Source organism: Dunckerocampus dactyliophorus, chromosome 8, assembly GCF_027744805.1.
Source record: "Dunckerocampus dactyliophorus isolate RoL2022-P2 chromosome 8, RoL_Ddac_1.1, whole genome shotgun sequence".
Classification (NCBI taxonomy): domain Eukaryota; kingdom Metazoa; phylum Chordata; class Actinopteri; order Syngnathiformes; family Syngnathidae; genus Dunckerocampus; species Dunckerocampus dactyliophorus.
Genome location: NC_072826.1, coordinates 17,423,915 through 17,442,036, shown reverse-complemented (window position 1 = coordinate 17,442,036; position 18,122 = coordinate 17,423,915). Strand labels below are relative to the sequence as shown.

The following is an 18,122-nucleotide window of genomic DNA, read 5'->3' as shown; positions in this document are numbered from 1 at the left end:
CTTTTTAAATGGTGCCACATTTGTAAGGAACATGCATTTGTGGGATGAGCAGCAGAGCAGGATATGTGGGTTGCCCCCATGAAAAATTTGCCAAATCTTCTCTGCCAATGCCAAACAGCTTATTATGCCGTTGACTCTTGTTTGGTGGATTGCATGATTGATGTTTGAAGAAACAAGACATATTGGCAACAGCCATGTATTCATGTCACAAACAGGAAACTCAGTAGCATGTGGAAGAACCATACACAACCTCAACAGCCTGGCACCCTGCGTCACACACTGCTGTGGGACATACCACAAGTGTGGTATAAATGTAATTTCTCCACTCTCAAGTTCTGGAGGTCTCTGATAAAACCCACTCTATGCAGTCAAGCGTTGTCATCTTGGAGAATAGAGTTCAGACCCAGACTTTGGAGATATGGAATTGACATTGATTTGTGAAATCTCATCTCGATACCTCTCTGCATTGAGATTGCCTCCAATGATGACAAGCCTTGTTTTTCCAGTGAGTGAGATGCTGCCCCACACCATCACACTGCCACTATCGGTGCAGCAATCAATAGAGTTTTCCGCGTCTTATCCACACTTATGATTCAACCTATGATCCAACTGCTGTAGACTGAATATGGACTCATTACTGAACGTAACGTTTCTCCACATGTTCAGGTTCCAGTGCATGTGCCGCTGACACAAGCTCAAGCAAGCTTGATGTTGAAGGGCCTCCTGGAAGCCCTATGAGACTAGAGATTGGCTGTTTTGGGTTGTCTAGGCAGAGATCCGTCGGCCTGCAAAATGTCTTGGGATGCCCACTTGGGACATCCCCCCTGGTATATGGAACTTGGTCTTCAGTTTGGAGATGATATTAGGGCTTACTCCAAACAATGCCGCCACTTGGTTTGGCACAACACCATCTTGAAAGTTTCCCGATCGCACAGGCCCTATCCAGATCAGTGAAAGTTGGGGATTCTTGGAGAAGACACCTACTAAACACTGTAGCAGGGCCTATGCTCACAACCTGATTGTCAACTCGATTGATCATGCGGGGCAACCTGATTGCCAACCATCTTTTTTGATGGTTGGTTTGTTACAGTAGTTAGTTAGCAGTTAGTTACAGTAGTAGTTCCATGTAGCAATGTTGTCAAACCATTTGGTCCAAAGAAGCATGACACTGCTACCACACAAACATGCACATAGCGGCGAGCACATGTCCAAGGCAAGCATGCCCAACTGCACATCCTATATTTGCCTTCTACAAAGTTGTGTGAGAATAGTTTATATCATAAGAGATCTCCAGCACAGGGAGGAACATTGACAACAGCTGGTCAGCATGGCAATAATGTAGCACATCCTTTTCTTCTTCTTCTCTTTCTTGTCCTACATCAGCAGACACATTTAAATAGTACCACTCGGTCCATGTGAATGAATGCGTCTTGCTGAATAACTCCCCCCCTACTTTGGGAAACTCTCCCATTGTTTCATCTGTTTTCAATTCTGGAAATTGAAATGTAAAATGTGTAACATGAGATGATTGCCGCTTTTTCATCGGGGCTCAGCAGGGACAGCCGCATAATGAGAAGACAAAATTAGCAGAACACAAACGATATCTTGCGCCGGCGGAGCTCTTTCTGCCTTTCTGTTCTGGTTCCCGCTCGGCCACAATGCGGCCCATTAAAAGGGCTGCATTGAAGTGAGGATTATGCTATTAGCGGAGGACGGTCTTCTCATCAGCTGCTGCAACGCTCCTGGACCACAATATGGACTCACTTTGGAACACAGAGCTGCTGTCTCGCATATACTTCCTCTTGTATACACTGTAGCTACTGCACGTAAGAGCTGTTTCTTATATTTCACCCGTCTAGTTAACCAGTTAGCTAAATTAGTAGGTAAAAAAGAAAGAAAACCTTGGAGTGAGATTTAATGGTGTGCAGGGCACATGCGTAGTTGCCACCACACAGCCAATACACACTCCTAGTTCAGTGTTGGTTATTGCTTGCCCAATCAAAGAGTTGCCTTCCTTTCAGCAAGCCAAAGTGCCTTTGACCATCTCTCAAGGGTGCGTGGGCCACACTCACACGAAACTTTGAAGTCAAGTAGGAGGCCACAAAAAATTGCGTCCCCTGGGCTGCGAGTTTGAGACCCCCGCTTTACAACGTATAGGAAAAATAAAGATGACGGTGTTGTTACATTATTAGCTCACCATCTCTGTTCACATGAGGGAGGGAGCAAGCCTGCGCCTCTACAAACATAGTAGGCTAGTTTTAAAGCCCAAATTAGGAAACACATATTGGGGTCATGTGACACAAGTGATCGTAAACTGAAATTTACTAACCTTGAATTCTTTAAACAAGTCAGGGTGCCTGTCTTTCAGGGGTTTCACCAGGTTTGTAGCGTTTCCTCCTTTGGTTTGAAAAACTTCAGAGGCACTATTTGCGTGTGGGTTTTTGTGAATTTATAATCGCACTATATTCTTCCACCTTGAATGCGAAGTGCCGTAGTTCCACACGTGACCCCTACTACCTGGCTTATTGATAAGGCAATTTAATGTACTTTTACCCGTACTTGTTGAAGCCATTTTTTAAGACAGCAGGCGTTCTTTGTCTTGTTTAGTCGCCTCCGTGCTACACCTTTATTGCCCATGTCAGTGTACAGCTACCAAAAATCGATGCGGCTCGCAGAGGAAAAAGTTGTATAGTCGTCCCTCGCTACATTGCTGTTCGAACATCACTCCCTCATTCTATCGCGTTTTTTCAAAAAAAAAAAAAATTTATAAATGATTGCTGGTTTGTGGTTGACTATTATTAGTCCAAAAATATTGAAAGACGTATCATAGGTAGTATTCTGGTCACTAGGCGTCAATAATGACACAAAACATTGAACTATTTCCTATTCCTTATTTTGTTACCACAAATAAACAGGATGTGGTGCCGAGAGCTCTTATTTTGAAGTCCGGAAGTGTGTTGTTTGTGTGTTTTAAGCAGATCTCTTGACTGTTGCAAAAAGAAACGAGGGGGTGTGCAAGAATAAACATGCCTCCTGTCCTTTATTTACACTGAACTTCCACGACATCAGCAGGCATCCTGAGGCAACCCTCACACTATTTACACTATTGTACAATTTGTTAATAAATTATTCAGTGAAAAAAAAAAAGTCTACATTAGTCTACTAGCTTTCAAACATCATGCAGTGTTGACCTGCCACAAATAAATGAATGTATGGGAAATAGGCGTGTCCCAATACAACATTTTCATTAGCGATACAATACCAATACTGCAGCATTGAATATCGGCCGATACGGATATTGATCCCATATCAACACGAATCATACACACTTTAATTTATTTTGTAGTGTGTAATGTCAGAAAAGCATCATATATACATTTACGACTTATTTTGTAGTGTGGGTCAGCAACAGTAGATATGAGAAAAACTCACCCATTTACTTCTTTATACATGTAGGGTATAGTTTTATCCACAATGTAGTGGCAGCTACGCATAATACAGTGAGGTTTGAGTTCTCAGTGAAACGTTTAAACCCGACATTTCTCCCCACCGACAGGGGCTCGTTTTTTTTCTGTTAAAGCTAAGGACATTTTGCCGTCCCGTGGGAGTTTCCCGTTTGATGCCACTTTATATGTGTGATGAGGTTCGTCATATTAAACTTCCCCAGTTCTGTGCCAACCACGGGTAACTTGTGCATGACAAGTTTTGCACTCAGCTGCAACGTATTTTTACTGCCACACTCCTTCTCCTTGCTACTTTGTCGAGCAAACACTGGTGTACTTTTTTAGATGTACGTAATGTGTCAATCATACAGTACAAAGGAGCCTTTTGTTCGGAGTGAGCACACCCACCTAAGTGCGACAGTATTTAAGCAATTCCAACACTTGACGTCAGTTCCCTTTTTAATTGTCAAGAGTTTTCCTACTTTCCTACTTCTTGTTGACAAAAGGTTTTTCTTTGTTATTGTTTGATGACACTCTCAGATATGTGCGCTGAGTGGCGATAGATGGATTATCCGTTCAAGGTCCTCTAATTAGGCAGGATATCAGGCCAACACCTGAAGCCAACACGACTCTTATTTAGACAATGTTCTCTCATTTCCTTTCCATCGCCAACCTGAAATAGTTTCACACCCATACACACATACAGACTTTCATAAGTATGTCTTCGGGTCAGTACTGTAAATAACGTCCATCCATCAATTTTCTCTGCCACTTGTCCTCACTTGTCCTAAGGTCACGGGGGGTACACCCTGCGCTGGTCGCAAGCCAATCGCAGGGCATATAGACAAATACATATAGACAAACAACCAGTCACACACTACGGACAATTTTGAGTCGCCAGTTGACCTAACACGCATGCAAACTCCACACAGACATTCGAACCCAGGTTTTCCCGATCTTCTGACTGACTGTGTGGCCAACATGCTAACCACTCGGCCACCGTGCGGCTCCTGTACATAACGTTTGATGAGGAAATTGGACAAATTGAGATGAAATCAGATGTGAAAATATTTTGAAGTAGCTTTAGAATGAACAATTATATATCATGCTCACACCACCCACATTTCCATTGTAGCCCATTAAGAGAATCGTGGAGGGCATACAATGTGTGTGATGTTGCTTTCATTGTCCCAAAAAAAAAATGCCTTTGTCACTCCATGTTCCTCTTTAGGGTGCATTCACACTTGTTCACACAGTGTTTCCCATAGGACTGCGATATATCTGTGGTGTTGGGTTGAAGGGGGAACGGGGGTGGCAGAATGGAGACTTACAAAAACTGTGTTTGTGTGGGGATGTGTATAAAACCGAGCTATTTGTTTGTGGCATATGAAATGTGCAATATTATATCACCGTAAACCTGCTTTAACAACACAACATGAAGTTATTGACGCAAGGGTGATGGTATCATTTCATGCAGCGGTCGACACGTGTGTGTGCGACTTATAACACACATAAGTGATTTTAAAAAACATGGTTTCCTCTGCTTATTTGAAAGATAATGAACACATCATTGTACATCTAATATCCCTGCTCTGCTCTCTCCCTCTGTGTTTGTGTGCAACAAAAGTGGTCTTTACATTTTAGAAGCTTTTCGTGTAAATAAAGCAGGATATAAAATGTAACCTCAACTCAGCAGAGGACATTTTGGTTTATAATATTTGGGGTTAGGTCACGTAATATGTCATGAAAGCTGTCCAATCCAATCCTTTCTTTATGCATATGTTCTTCACTGTGCAGTGTTTGGTCCATGACAAAAATACTCGTGTGAACAGTAAGCCAGAGTTGCATCAGAGTACCAAACAACTACAGTAGTTTGATGATATATTTAAATATTTCTTGTCAATTTAATGTCATAAAGTGTTATGCATGCAATTGGAGTGCCTGTGTTTGGGTTTTGCCTGAGAGAGCAAAACACCTCTTTAATAAATAAAGCTGTGAGTTAGTTTTACTCATGCTTCTACTTTTGTGGCAACCCTGTTTTCCACTGTCACCGCCATGATAATACACCATTATGGTGTGTACCAGCCGGTTTGTTGTAATGTCAGCACGCTGGCACCTCTGCACTGCTTTGTCATTGTCAGTGTCTTGACATTGCTGCAGCTCCACACACAAACACACACACACTCACACTCAACACAGCAATTCCTACTGTGTTGCAAAATGAAGTCACCCTTTTAGAGACACCAGCACTGATTTAAGCCAACAGATATACTCACCATCAGGATGAGACTCTCAATGGACCTCTTTTTGTTTCCTCTCTTTGTAAGATAACCACACCATGGCATCGCACTCAGCAGTGAGTATTCGCATACTGGATGTAAACGACAACCCTCCAGAACTGGCCACGCCCTACGAAGCCTCCATATGTGAAGATGCCAAGCCAGGCCAGGTAATTGTGTACCTTGTATCTGTTTTTTGGGCCCACACATCACCACAACATACTCATCATTATGTACTCCAAGTACAATGATTCCTCATAAAATACAGAGAATTGGAATTACAGAGAAGACAAAAAGGCCAGGTAATTGGACAGAGGTTGTTATTTCTGAAATGTATAAACTCATTATTTATGACACTTACATTCATTAACTTTAATGATTTTGAAGTGCATGAGAAAGTGTTGGAAGTGTGGAAAACGTTGCTCTCTTTGACCACATGGTAAGTTATTAACAATTATATTGCACAACACAGCAGCAAGAGAACCAATGTTGTAATAGCGCTAAGGAGCGGACTAATTCCTCGTAAACAACAGTACAGCAAGTGTAACATGCATCAGTTTCACAACCACACTTTAAAGTGCATGCAGAGGTAGATCAAGCTGCTGGATGGACGCTGACCACTGGCGATACTTCTAATGCAGCTACTGGCTTCTTATGGAGTTAATTTAAAATAAAAATTAAAGACTTGCAGTGGCCTACCGCCACAACCAATATTTTCTGACCTGGCACTAATCTTTAGTTCCACAAACACAAGGAAATGCATGTGACGTTGTGCTTTTGCCCATGCAAGCCACATGCTGGACGCTTTGTGTTCACATTAACAAGTCGAAGACCACATAAAAAATCAATTTAAACAAAAAATCTGAATTGTGCATCATACCTTGCAGTGTGAATGTAGACTTAGAGAGTCACAGCAGTTACTTGTTTTTGTCGACCAATAATGTCTGTACTTTACTGTATGCATATGTATTGTCAAAAAATTGACAGCATTAGGGGAAAATGAAATTTAACAACCAGTTACTTGAGTTCACAACTAGTAAGTTGTCTGTTTTATCATCCATCCATCCATCAATTTTCTATGCCGCTTATCCTCACTAGGGTCGCGGGTATGCTGGAGCCTCTCGGGTAAGAGGCGGGGTACACCCTGGACTGGTTGCCAGCCAATCTTAGGGCACATACAGACAAACAATTCATACCTATGGACAATTTAGAGTCACCAATTAACCTAACATGCATGTTTTTGGAATTTGGAGAACATGCAAACGCCACACAGAGAGCTCTCTTTTATTTTTTTTGTAATAAAGTACAGGTACAAGTTATACAAAAAGTTTGAACATTTTGCAAAATGGTTGAAAAAGTACCCCTGCATCTTCCACTGATTCACGTACACTCACTGGCCACAACATTAGGTACACCTGCACAAGTAAATGACATACAATACAAAAGCTGCATTTAAGAAATCTGTTAATATTGCAGTAGACTGAGAGCTATTTTTTTTTTTGCTGGCTCATGGAGCTAAATTGGGTAGCAAAAAATATTCAGACCTGTTCTAAATATTATTTAGGACATTTTATGTGCATTAGTGGGAGTCCATCTTAAAAACATCATGACAACCAATGATATATCAAACATTAAAAATACAAAGGGTTATTAGGGTGTTTCATTCACTACACATACGTAAAATGTCCTGGGCTACAGTAAGTTGGACCCGATTACATGTTCAAAACAAAGAGGTAATTAAAAAATAAGGCTTAAAGGGGGGGCTGCATTTACATGTGTAATGAGGCTCAGGTATGTCCTCATGGACACTTATTAAACACTTTCAATCCCCTCCCCTCCACCTTCTTCATCCACCCCAGCCCCCACCTGGAGGAAGCCTGCATTAACCTTCAGCTCCTAATCACGCAAAGATGATTAGTCTTCCTGCAACCTGCAAGCATTGATAAAGATACTCCTATTTCATATAAATACAGGGAAATGCCTACCTAACAAGTGTAGGTGCATGTAGGGGGGAGAAGGGGAGGTTGGGGGTATGTATGAAAGGTTATTCACATCAATTTTTACTTGTCTGTTCTGGCTATTTATGTGGTGGTGGAGATTTCAGAGCCGGCTTCGGCTGCTGGGATTGAATGAAAATGTGTTTGCCTTTGGCGAAAGGTTTCCTAGCGCTCATTTTCAGTCTCTGGGGAATTCGCAAGGGGGAGCCTTGAGGGGAACAATAGTCTTTTTCCCTCCATGTTATTTTCATAGGTAACAGGGCATCTGAGTGAAACACGCTTCTGATGTAGGTGCAGGGATGGACTGCAGCCGTGTAGCCTAGCTGGTATTCCGAGTGGAAAAAGACAAAATGCTGCTCATCCTGTCTTATTTTTTGGAACAATACAGACCTAAAAGCCACACAAAATTCAGTCATGCATTTCGTCCCCGTTATGGCTGCTTGCTACAATATGGCTAAGTCCAAAATTAGCTGACAGTAACACAATGACAGAAAGTAACAAAATGTGCACCGTGAGCTGGAGCTGTGTTTAATCTCCATGTGGAGCCATCAGTTAACTTCTTTTTACACTTGCACGACAATTAAGATGTCGACTCTCCTTAAGAACCTTTGTACTCCTCAACATACTGCTATCATCAGAAGGTGTAGTTTTACTCTTTTTTGATTTTACAGTGGTTAACTTCTTGACACACTCTTATAACAGAAAAGTTAAAATCATGATGAGGAAGTGGACGGGCCTTTACCGCTCCTGCCTTCTTCTATAGTGTGCCTTTACGTGGAGAGTAGTTTGACTTTGTTTTACTTGTATTTACTTTTATTATAAAGCGGTCAACTTTTTTTTTTTTTACAGTTGTATGGAGAAAAAAAAACAAAGAGTTTCACGCTTAACAGTCCTTCCTTTGCATTTAGCGATATATTATGTGTCCTTTTGCTTTGTTCTACTTTGATTGAGTTTTGTAGAGCTGTTGACTGTTAATTATGCTCCAGAGTGCAATCTGACTCGCTTTCAGCAGTCCTACCTTTCCCAAAATGCTAAGTGTTGTTTATGTGATTTTAAATAGTGTAGTTTTACATTATTTTACATTTATTTGTCAGCGGTTAGCGTCTTTCTGGTGACTTTTTACTCTTGTATGACAGAAATTGTTAGTAACAACCTTGTCTGTACAGTACATAAAGGTTTTATGATGCCGACAGTTTGAGTCTGGAATATATAAAGTTTATTTCCAGTATTTTTTTGGGGGCGGGGGAAATGTTAATTGAAATGTTTCATCTTTTAAAATAGGATGTAAAAATGGAGCAGCAGATTCTGTCAATGATCGGACAAGCCAGTAGTTCACAGAAATCAATCAATATTTCCTTCGCCTCTAGTTAAAGTATAATTTTGATTGGTTTAGTCTCCTTGCCTCGTGCATGCAAGTATGTTCACTTCTCTCCATTCCATCTGGCTACTGTGAAAAGCAGAGAAAAAATTTTGAAAGCATTTTTTGCGCTGCTTTGTTCATTGCCGAGCGTCTGAGACCCGATACGCTGGCAGAATGTATTAAGAGCCCACACAACACCTGCTATATTTCACATCAACTCGAACCAAATCAACTGTCAAATTGCCTGCCTCGACTTTCCAAACTTTTTCACAGGAGGGTGCTCCTGACGTCCATGTTGTCCCTGCAAATGGGATGAGACTCTCTCCCGGAGTGCGGCACATGGCCTCATCGTGACACATACCACGTGTCTATCTACAGTATCTAGAGCCTTCTGGGATGATTGTTCTATAGGCTCTTTGTCTGTGCTCTTCTGCAGGGGGTTGGAATTGGGATTAACAGAAAATAACCATTGGCTTTGCCTGAAAGACTTTCAAGCGCCAATTTTCAGCCTTAGAGACATCCACTGTGCCCATCGCTGGTGTGTCTTTTTGTATTTTTCTGGGAATGTCAAGGATAAAACTTTCCTGCCCGTGCTAAGGCCAATGGTTTTCAGATTCTGTGCCGATATGCAGCAACATTTATTAAGTTGAAGGCAAAAGTCAGAAGTTATTTAACTACCAGAAAAATGTTCAATTTGTTTTTTGAACTTTCCAACAACAAAAATTCCAAAATACACCACGACATTGTAAAGTAGAGCATGATCACCTCCCTTGGGAAACTGGGCTACATGGCTGTTCTCCAGCATGATTAGGAACCCAAACACACCTACAAGATGACAAGTGTCTTGCTGAGGAAGCTGAAGGTTAAGGTGATGGACAGAACAAGTATGTATTCTCCAGACCTGAACCCAATTGAGCACCTACAAGGCATCCTCAAGCATAAGGAAGGAGTGCAATCATGGAGAATGGAAAAGTGGAAGAGGATTCCAGTAACAACCTGTGCAGCTCTAGTGAATTCCATGACCAAGAGGATTAAGGCAGTGCTACAATAGATATCAATGGTGCTCACGCTAAATATTTACACCTTAGCCACATTGACAACTACCGTAAAGCACCGTGTATAAACCACACTTTTTTTCCACTGGTAAGAAGCAAAAAATCGGGGTGCGGTTTATACACGATGACAGGTCTGTGACCAGACGCAGAAATTGACGAGAAGCCCATTTTAGAATAGCTGTCTGTGGGTCAGACAGTTGCTTTGACTTTAGTGCCCTCTGCTGTACAGTTGCTGAAAATGCTTGTGTGTGCAACTAACTTATCTGACGGTATCTGTATTTTCACACAGTGAAACGATCTCTATATACACTGAAGCTAACCTAAGCTTCCATTAAAACATTGCAAATGTAAAATACAATACTACGTTGGAGTTTATTCAAATTCACACTGAAGCAATGCAATAAAATAATAATATAGAAAAAGAGAAGCAGTGAAAGATAAGATATCAAAACATCTCTGAAAACTGCAAATTTCTTTATTTTGATTTTATTATTATTATTATTATTATTATTATTATTATTATTATTATTATTAATCTGTGTTTAGCCATAATATTAAAGATCTAGATGCCGAAGGTCAGATTTCTCCTTTATTCTTCTTTTTGAAATTGCTTAGTACCTTTACGCATGTTGATTTTTAGATGAAAGAGTTGGCAAGCATTTATGAACTAAACATTTTTTTTCCCCGCCATGAGCCTGAAAATGGGGGTGCGGTTTATACACGGTGCTTTACGGTAAGTATAGTCAAGTTTCTGTTCTATAACATTGTCCCTTGAGAAGATATAAAATTCGTGCTGAAATGTGAGTGCTGGGAGACATTGTAGCTAAATAGACCAGAGACCAAACTTTCACTGAGGCCACTGCGTGATCCCACCCATTCCTCCTCCCACCTCTTGGTATTTCCCTGACTGAATGCGTAGGGACAGATATCATAAAGTGCCATGTGTGTGGCAAAGAGGGCCGGGTGGAAAGCCAAATACTAAGTATGACCCCCGAGGTAACGCGGACATGTCAGCTCGACTCTGCCATCGCACATTTGGCCAAGTGTGTCACGGCGACAGATCTAGCCTCAGTTTGGCCTGCAAACATCCTTCTGATGGTTCAGTATTTTAGTAAAAACTAAATGTTAGGCCTGTCTGAAACGTACACATCACGCGGCATACGTGAGGCACTGCGCTTAATCGGCAAAATGAGCGTGTAAGATTCACGTAGCAAAACAAACCAACACGCTCAAAGGGTGACTGGGGACAACAGAACGAATGCTTCTAATACTGGAAAAGTAGTTGGACTTATAAAGAGGTGACAACAGACCTGATACTTTTGTCGGGTATATCATCAGTTTCATATAACCAGTTTCTATTGACATATTCTGACATACAGTATATTAATTACCAAAATGTTAATTCACATGAAAATATACCTTACTTGACTTTTGAGCTCAGTTACTTTGCCTGTATGCTAGGTCAGAAACAGTAAAACCAAAATGGCTCCAAAATGCTCCTCAATTCAGTTAAACCCATATTCACCTATCGTCACTGGGTGGGAGGTCTACAAAAGCAAATAAATGCTGGGGTCTCAAGGTATAAAAACATTGACAGCTGTGGCTGTAGGCAACCTTCTGATGTTGTTTCTTGTAATTAACGCTATAAGATGGCGGTAGCTGCATTTGAAGTATCATGGGTGGTCAGCTTTATCTGCCTGCGATATTCTTTAAAATGTCATTTGCACTACTCAGCTGTTGGTGTGAAAGTTAAGTGTGTTACACTTGCCGTACTGTTGTTTACAATGACCTCTTCAGCAGTAGTAATGCTGACTTTGCCGCTGTTACACCTGTCATGTTCCGCAGGACAGGAGGGAGCACTTCCTGTCCTGCTCTCTTATTTTGGTGCGCTGCACTTCCTGCTGGGGGGAAGCTGCAACCGCTTCACCCCAGTGGTATGTTGCACAGCTGGCAGCAATCGCAATTAGTGGGGTTTAAAAGCCCAGCGTCGTCTCAGGTACGGCACTGGGCTCATTGTACCTTTGCTTGTTGCTTATGTGTGCTTCGCCTGTGCAGTCACCTAGACGGTTCCCTTACCTGTTACGACAGCCCCAGTCTTCCGTGTATGTTTTTCACAGAGCCTTTTTCACTTCTGGCGTTTTCTGTTGTTTATCCTGCACCTGCTTCATTAAAGTATTTTTATTTTCCACCACCGCATTCTGTCTCTGCATACTGGGGGTGAAGCACTCAACAGCTCCACAGAACTGGGGAACAACATTGGTTCTCTTGATGCTATGTTGTGCAATACACTTAACAAAACATCATTCAAGTCTAAAAATGAATGGGTTTGAAAGTTTTGGAAATACATCGCTGTTCGAACGTCGCTCCCTCACTCTATTGCGTTTTTTTCAAAAATGAATTAATACATGATTCGTGGTTGACGACGGCCTATTATTAGTGCAAAAATGCATATTTAAGTAATTGTTACGTATTCTTGGCCTAAATTAAACATTTTCAAGCATAAAGATGTTCTAAATGAAGTAAAATACAAATACAGTTTCAGGCATTATAAGGCGTTTATGAACTGTAGTCTCCACTGGCCACTAGGTGTCACTAGTAACATGCACCAGACTTGATCGCCAACACAGGCTTTTATTATATCATAAGTATTAATCTCAGGCACAATCATAAAATAATTATAAGTCATCATCATCATCATCATCATCATCATAACAACAGCTCCTGTTGGTGGCCGTACTTCAGCTAAAACTCAACTCTGAATGCCAGACATTACTTCCTATCCACACACGTCCGGAAGACATTTATTGAAACGAGTCATATTTATGTCTTAAATGGCTTATTTACTCTAATTATATCTACTATATTGGATAATATGACTTTAATACAAGTAATACAAGTTTTCTATGCTCTGAATATTCTGTATATTAATATTGAATTTTAACCGCGATAAACGAGGGATTACTGTAACAGTCTTTCTCCACTTATCACCTGCTTCCAGTTAGCAGCTCATCCTCTTTGCGGCTTTGGTAAATAACCCCTCCGGATACAATTACAACACTTACGTTACGTATTTATTAATGTGTTACCTCACTGTAGTAGTCGGTACCCTGAAATAGAATGCACCTTCCTCTCACAACACAACCTTGACCGGCAACACGAAACGGGCTGCACTTTTGTGAAAGTCTCCCCCTCTAGCTTTCCAGCCGTACAGGAGATTTAAGGGGGTCAAAAAAGGGGTCCGCTAGATAGAAATCTAATTAGGTGATTGTGCTTGAGGGAGCTACACCGGCTGCTCGATAAACTCCCACACATTCCTCCTCTTCTTCTTCCTCCTCTCTTGCTTCAGTCTCAGTCCCCCTGCTGAGGACTCAGACGCCGAACATCAGATCAAGGCCCACTTACTGGGTCTTCGCTGCTGTTCTTATTTCTTCAAAGATATTGGAACATTCATCCCTCAGTTGGCAAAAAAGCTCCTGCGCTGGGTTTTTCCTGTGCCTTCAAAATTGCATTACCTGAAAGAGCTTTTTGAAGGGTGATAAGAAGATAAGATTAGGTCTGTTTTGGCATATACTTTTTTAGTTTTGACAGCTCACATTGGATTGGCTGGATATGCTGGAGTTTGACGTTTCTTTTGCAAGAGCAAGAGCTCACACTAGAAAATATTCAAGCTGTTGTGGTGGGATACACTCCAGTTATTGATGCAGTTATGATTAATTATCAATTGCTGTGTAAGCTAAGTCTTGTACTCCTGCACACAAGAGCTGAACATTTGCAAAACAAAATATGCGCCCCAACTGTGACAAATACTCACATACAATGCAAATACACCACAGGGTAGCGCTATTAAACTTATTGAACTCCAAAGTTGGCCCACAAGTCGGATTGCCTTGACATTTCTCACAGAGCTACATGCACTCTAGAAACACTAACTGTAACTTTAGGGATTTTGGCCGAATCCCCACAATTTTTTTAATACCTTTAGGGGACTGACAAACACATATGGTTAAATTTGAGCAAGATTTGTTGAAAAATATGGCCGCCATCAATTAAAACGAACTGTCCGTAAGTCATTGACCATTTTGTCAAATGAATGTAAAACTTAGAGGATATTTGTACTACGTACACGTACGCCAGCATGCATTTGTACCTTTTTAGCGTGTTTTGTGTATTTTCCCGAAGAATGGATGTCATTGAGGTAGAAGTTAAGGCTATTTTGTTCCTTTATTTTGTCAGACATCAAAATGAGCGCTTTGTCGTCCTTGTGTGAGGATCAGCTTGTGGTTATGTGTGATAAAGTCCATAGAGAAGTGGGATGAATTGTCACCGAGTGGCCCGTGCGAAGAAGCGAGCCTCTCCGGGGGATGTTTGATGTCTGTGAAGCTGGCGGTGAATCCTATCTCACCTCACTGTGTCCACGCTGACTTCCAAATTGGATCACAGTGGAGTTTTTATCTTTGAATGTGGTATCATTCCTATTGTTGAAGACTGCTGGACTAAACCTTGACCACATCTTTTCGCCTCCATTTATATTTAAGTGAATACGACAGCCCAACTGAAGATCTATGTGCCTTTATGTTCGGAAAAGCCTTTTAGCGTGGCATTTTTAATAGTTTAGTCTGCCAGGTGTCAGGATGGGTTTTTTTTAGGGCTGTAAAATGATTGCAATTTTTAATCTGATTAATTATGCTTTTCAAATTAATCATGCTTAATCACCATTAGCAACTATGTCTGAAATATGCCCATTTTTACTGTATTTTACTGAAAGAAAGATAAAGGACAGGACAGGATTATATATATTTGTATGTATTAACAGCTCCAAATTAAACTGAAAATTGTAATCAAGCTAAAAGATAGCACACACGTCTGACAATCCATTTACCTAACACTAGTTTCTTCAATAGAAGCAGAACATTTGAATCACGCTTAAACCGTGTTATTATGAGCAATGAGGAGTTACGTTCAAAAACACCACCTCATTTAAGTTGAATTCACATGTTTTAGTGTATTTTCTGGGATTTCCAAGCATACTGTACTTAAATGGAGCAAATCCCACATGAAGCGTTACAAAGTCAATTGGGTTGGGGATCTAGTCTCGAGCACTGATGGGAACGGGAACTAACATTCTGATTCTCCGGGGATCGTTCAAATTTTTTTATTTAGATTTGTAGTTTCAATGCCCTCCGACCAGAAGAAATAGCCGCCACAAAAACAGCTGCTATTAACTTAATTTTTAAAAAGTACAACATTTACAACATTTATCAGGCGAGTAGATTGCACGACCAACATGACTAAACACCTTCAGATTCATGGGGTTGAAATAACCGTGCCCCGTTTTTGATGTGCTAAATCAGACTTCCTCTAAGGAAAAGAATTACGGAAGTCAAAGAATAAATGACGACTGTCTCATGCCATTGTAACCGAGGGTTTCAGGATGCAAATACTGCAAATACTGTAAATAAAGCACAGGAACTATGGCTGCAGGACACAAGTTTATTCATGTTTATTCCGTTTATTTGCGTCTCTTTTAGCAAGTCAAGAGACCTTCGTAACCTACACAACACACTTCTGGCTTTCAAAATAAGAGCGCTTTGCACTGCATCCTGTTTACTTGTGCTCACAAAATAAGGGTGTCATAAAAATAGCTTACGCCAACAGTGAGGCAGAAAAGTATAATAGTGTGAATATGGTAGCACAAAACTCATAGCTCATAGACAAACAAGTTGACAAGTTGTTTGATATTCTGCCCACAGCTTAGTGTATGTTTAAGAGCCTGCAGCCTCACACACTCACTAACACATAAACAACAGCACATGTGGAAACGTTTTTGCATGAGCTTTTCAAAAGTAAACATCTATCCTGTGAAAATAGACCTGATGAATTAATTGTAAGGTTGATAAAAACTTTATCATTACAAAATTGATGGGGAAGTTCAGACATTTCATCCAAAAAGAACTCTGATTAATGCCCCCATTTAAACCATGCAAACTTTTATGACCCAGCCTCTTAAAAGCATCGGAATCGAGAATCATTACGAACCGTAACCGAAACGAGGAATCGGAATTGGAACCAGAATGATTCAAATTCAAACGATGCCCAACCCTAAAAATTAATAATAAGAATATCCACTTATTGTTTTTCTTTGTAATAAAGACGTTCTTGTGATGTTTGCAGTGTCAGTGAATGCATCTCGCAGTCGTCCAGTGACAATGAGGAAGTGTTGTTCTGATGACGAAGGGACTAGTGACATGTTTATGAGTTGGCGATACATACAGTATGTTGTGTTGGAATTGCACTGCTGTTGATGTGTTTAAGTCAATAAAAGATATAAAAGGTTGTCGGACTCTGTGTGACTCTGACGTTAAACTGTGCGTCCATTTAACAGAAGCTTAGCTTGTCATGGTGTGTATGCGCTAAAAAAATCTATGTAATTAATGAAATGAATTAGTTATCGCCGTTAACGCGCTATTTTTGTCAGCCTTTATATATATATATATATATATATATATATATATATAAAATGCTTGAAATTTTTCAGCTGAACCGAATGAATGTAAAATAATGTCTGAATCCAACCATTGTAAGAGATCCAACCTTGGTTTTCTGTCTTCTCCGCAGATAATTCACACCATCAGTGTGGTGGACAAAGACGAACCGCAGGGTGGACATCATTTCTACTTCAAACTGGTCCCTGAAGCTTCTGGCAATCAACTCTTTACTCTGTGGGATGTCAAAGGTGAGAGTGCAAAGGAGAAAAAGCAATGTGTAGGCATTGTATAAGTGCTGTAATGTCTGCTAGACAGACTGGTCTATGTGTTGGTAATGGCCGTTCACACCTCATCAAGACTGCGCTTGCTAGTAACTATAAGAGTTGACTGTAAAAGTACACTACACTTATTAACTATGCTACAGAAAAGGTCAGTTGGCATAATTCATAATGCCGCTTACAGGGAACATACAAACCCTTTATTCCTAATATCACAATTATTAAAATTTGCTGATCTGAAACTAAACTATCAAACAGCTCAAATGATGGATAAAGCAAACAATAACATGTTACCCAAAAATGTAAAACAATTATTCTCAACAAAAGAGGAGAAAGATGACCTTAGGGACAAATTAAACCTAAAACACTTTTATACAAGGGAAACACTAAAAGCCTTCAGCATTTCTGTGTGTGGAATCAAGTTGTGGAACTCAAACAATGCACTAAAATGAACGATTTCAAGAAACAGTACAAGCAGTTGATGTATATAAAGTACAAGGCAGAGGACACCTGAACCACGGTTCGGTGAGACAAGCACCAGACTTGACCTCCGGAACAACAGGCTTTTATTGCAGGTTTGAATGATCTCACAATAATAATAACATAATAAGAAGAAGAATTAATAATAATGATAATAATAATAATAATAATACCAACCATAAAAATACCAAGGGCTACTGTTGTGGCCCTATTCTAGTGATAAAACTCAACTCTGAACCCTCAATGTCACTTCCTGTCTACACACTTGAACACAAGTCTTATTAAATGGCTTAATTACTCGTATTATGTCTACTATATTGGGTAATGCGAGTGTAAAGGTGACTATGGGGTGTTATTTCAGGTCTGGAGGGCTCTAATAACATTAAAAACTGTATTTACGTAGAAGACTGTAAGCAGGTTTTCTACAGTATGCCATAACTACAAAACTATTTTATTTATAAAGAAGGAATCCTACTTCACGGAATTTCACTTATCTTGGTCTGGAACCAATTAACCATGAGAAACCAGGGATTATTGTATTTGCATGTATCTAAAAGTTTTTGTTGTTGCTTTAAAGGCAACAAATTAAAAATACAAACACTTTAAAACATATTCTTCATTGGATTGTAGCTGATGAACTGATGATTAATTGATCTATTTAATCGACAACTATTTTGGTATACCATTAATCGTTTTTTTGGTTTGAAAATCTAATCACCTTCTGATTTCAGCCTCTCAAATGTAA

At 40.2% G+C, this 18,122-nt stretch overlaps 1 protein-coding gene across 3 annotated transcripts in view; it reads left to right on the top strand.

The window, feature by feature from the left end:
• LOC129186726 (cadherin-22-like) overlaps positions 1-18,122 on the top strand; it is a 220,871-nt gene that overhangs the window by 182,568 nt on the left and 20,181 nt on the right. For all 3 annotated transcript variants that reach the window (XM_054785257.1, XM_054785259.1, XM_054785258.1), the window contains 2 exons: positions 5,771-5,892; positions 16,750-16,867. In XM_054785257.1, coding sequence (XP_054641232.1) covers positions 5,771-5,892; positions 16,750-16,867 — 240 coding nt within the window. The remainder of the gene's footprint in view (positions 1-5,770; positions 5,893-16,749; positions 16,868-18,122) is intronic.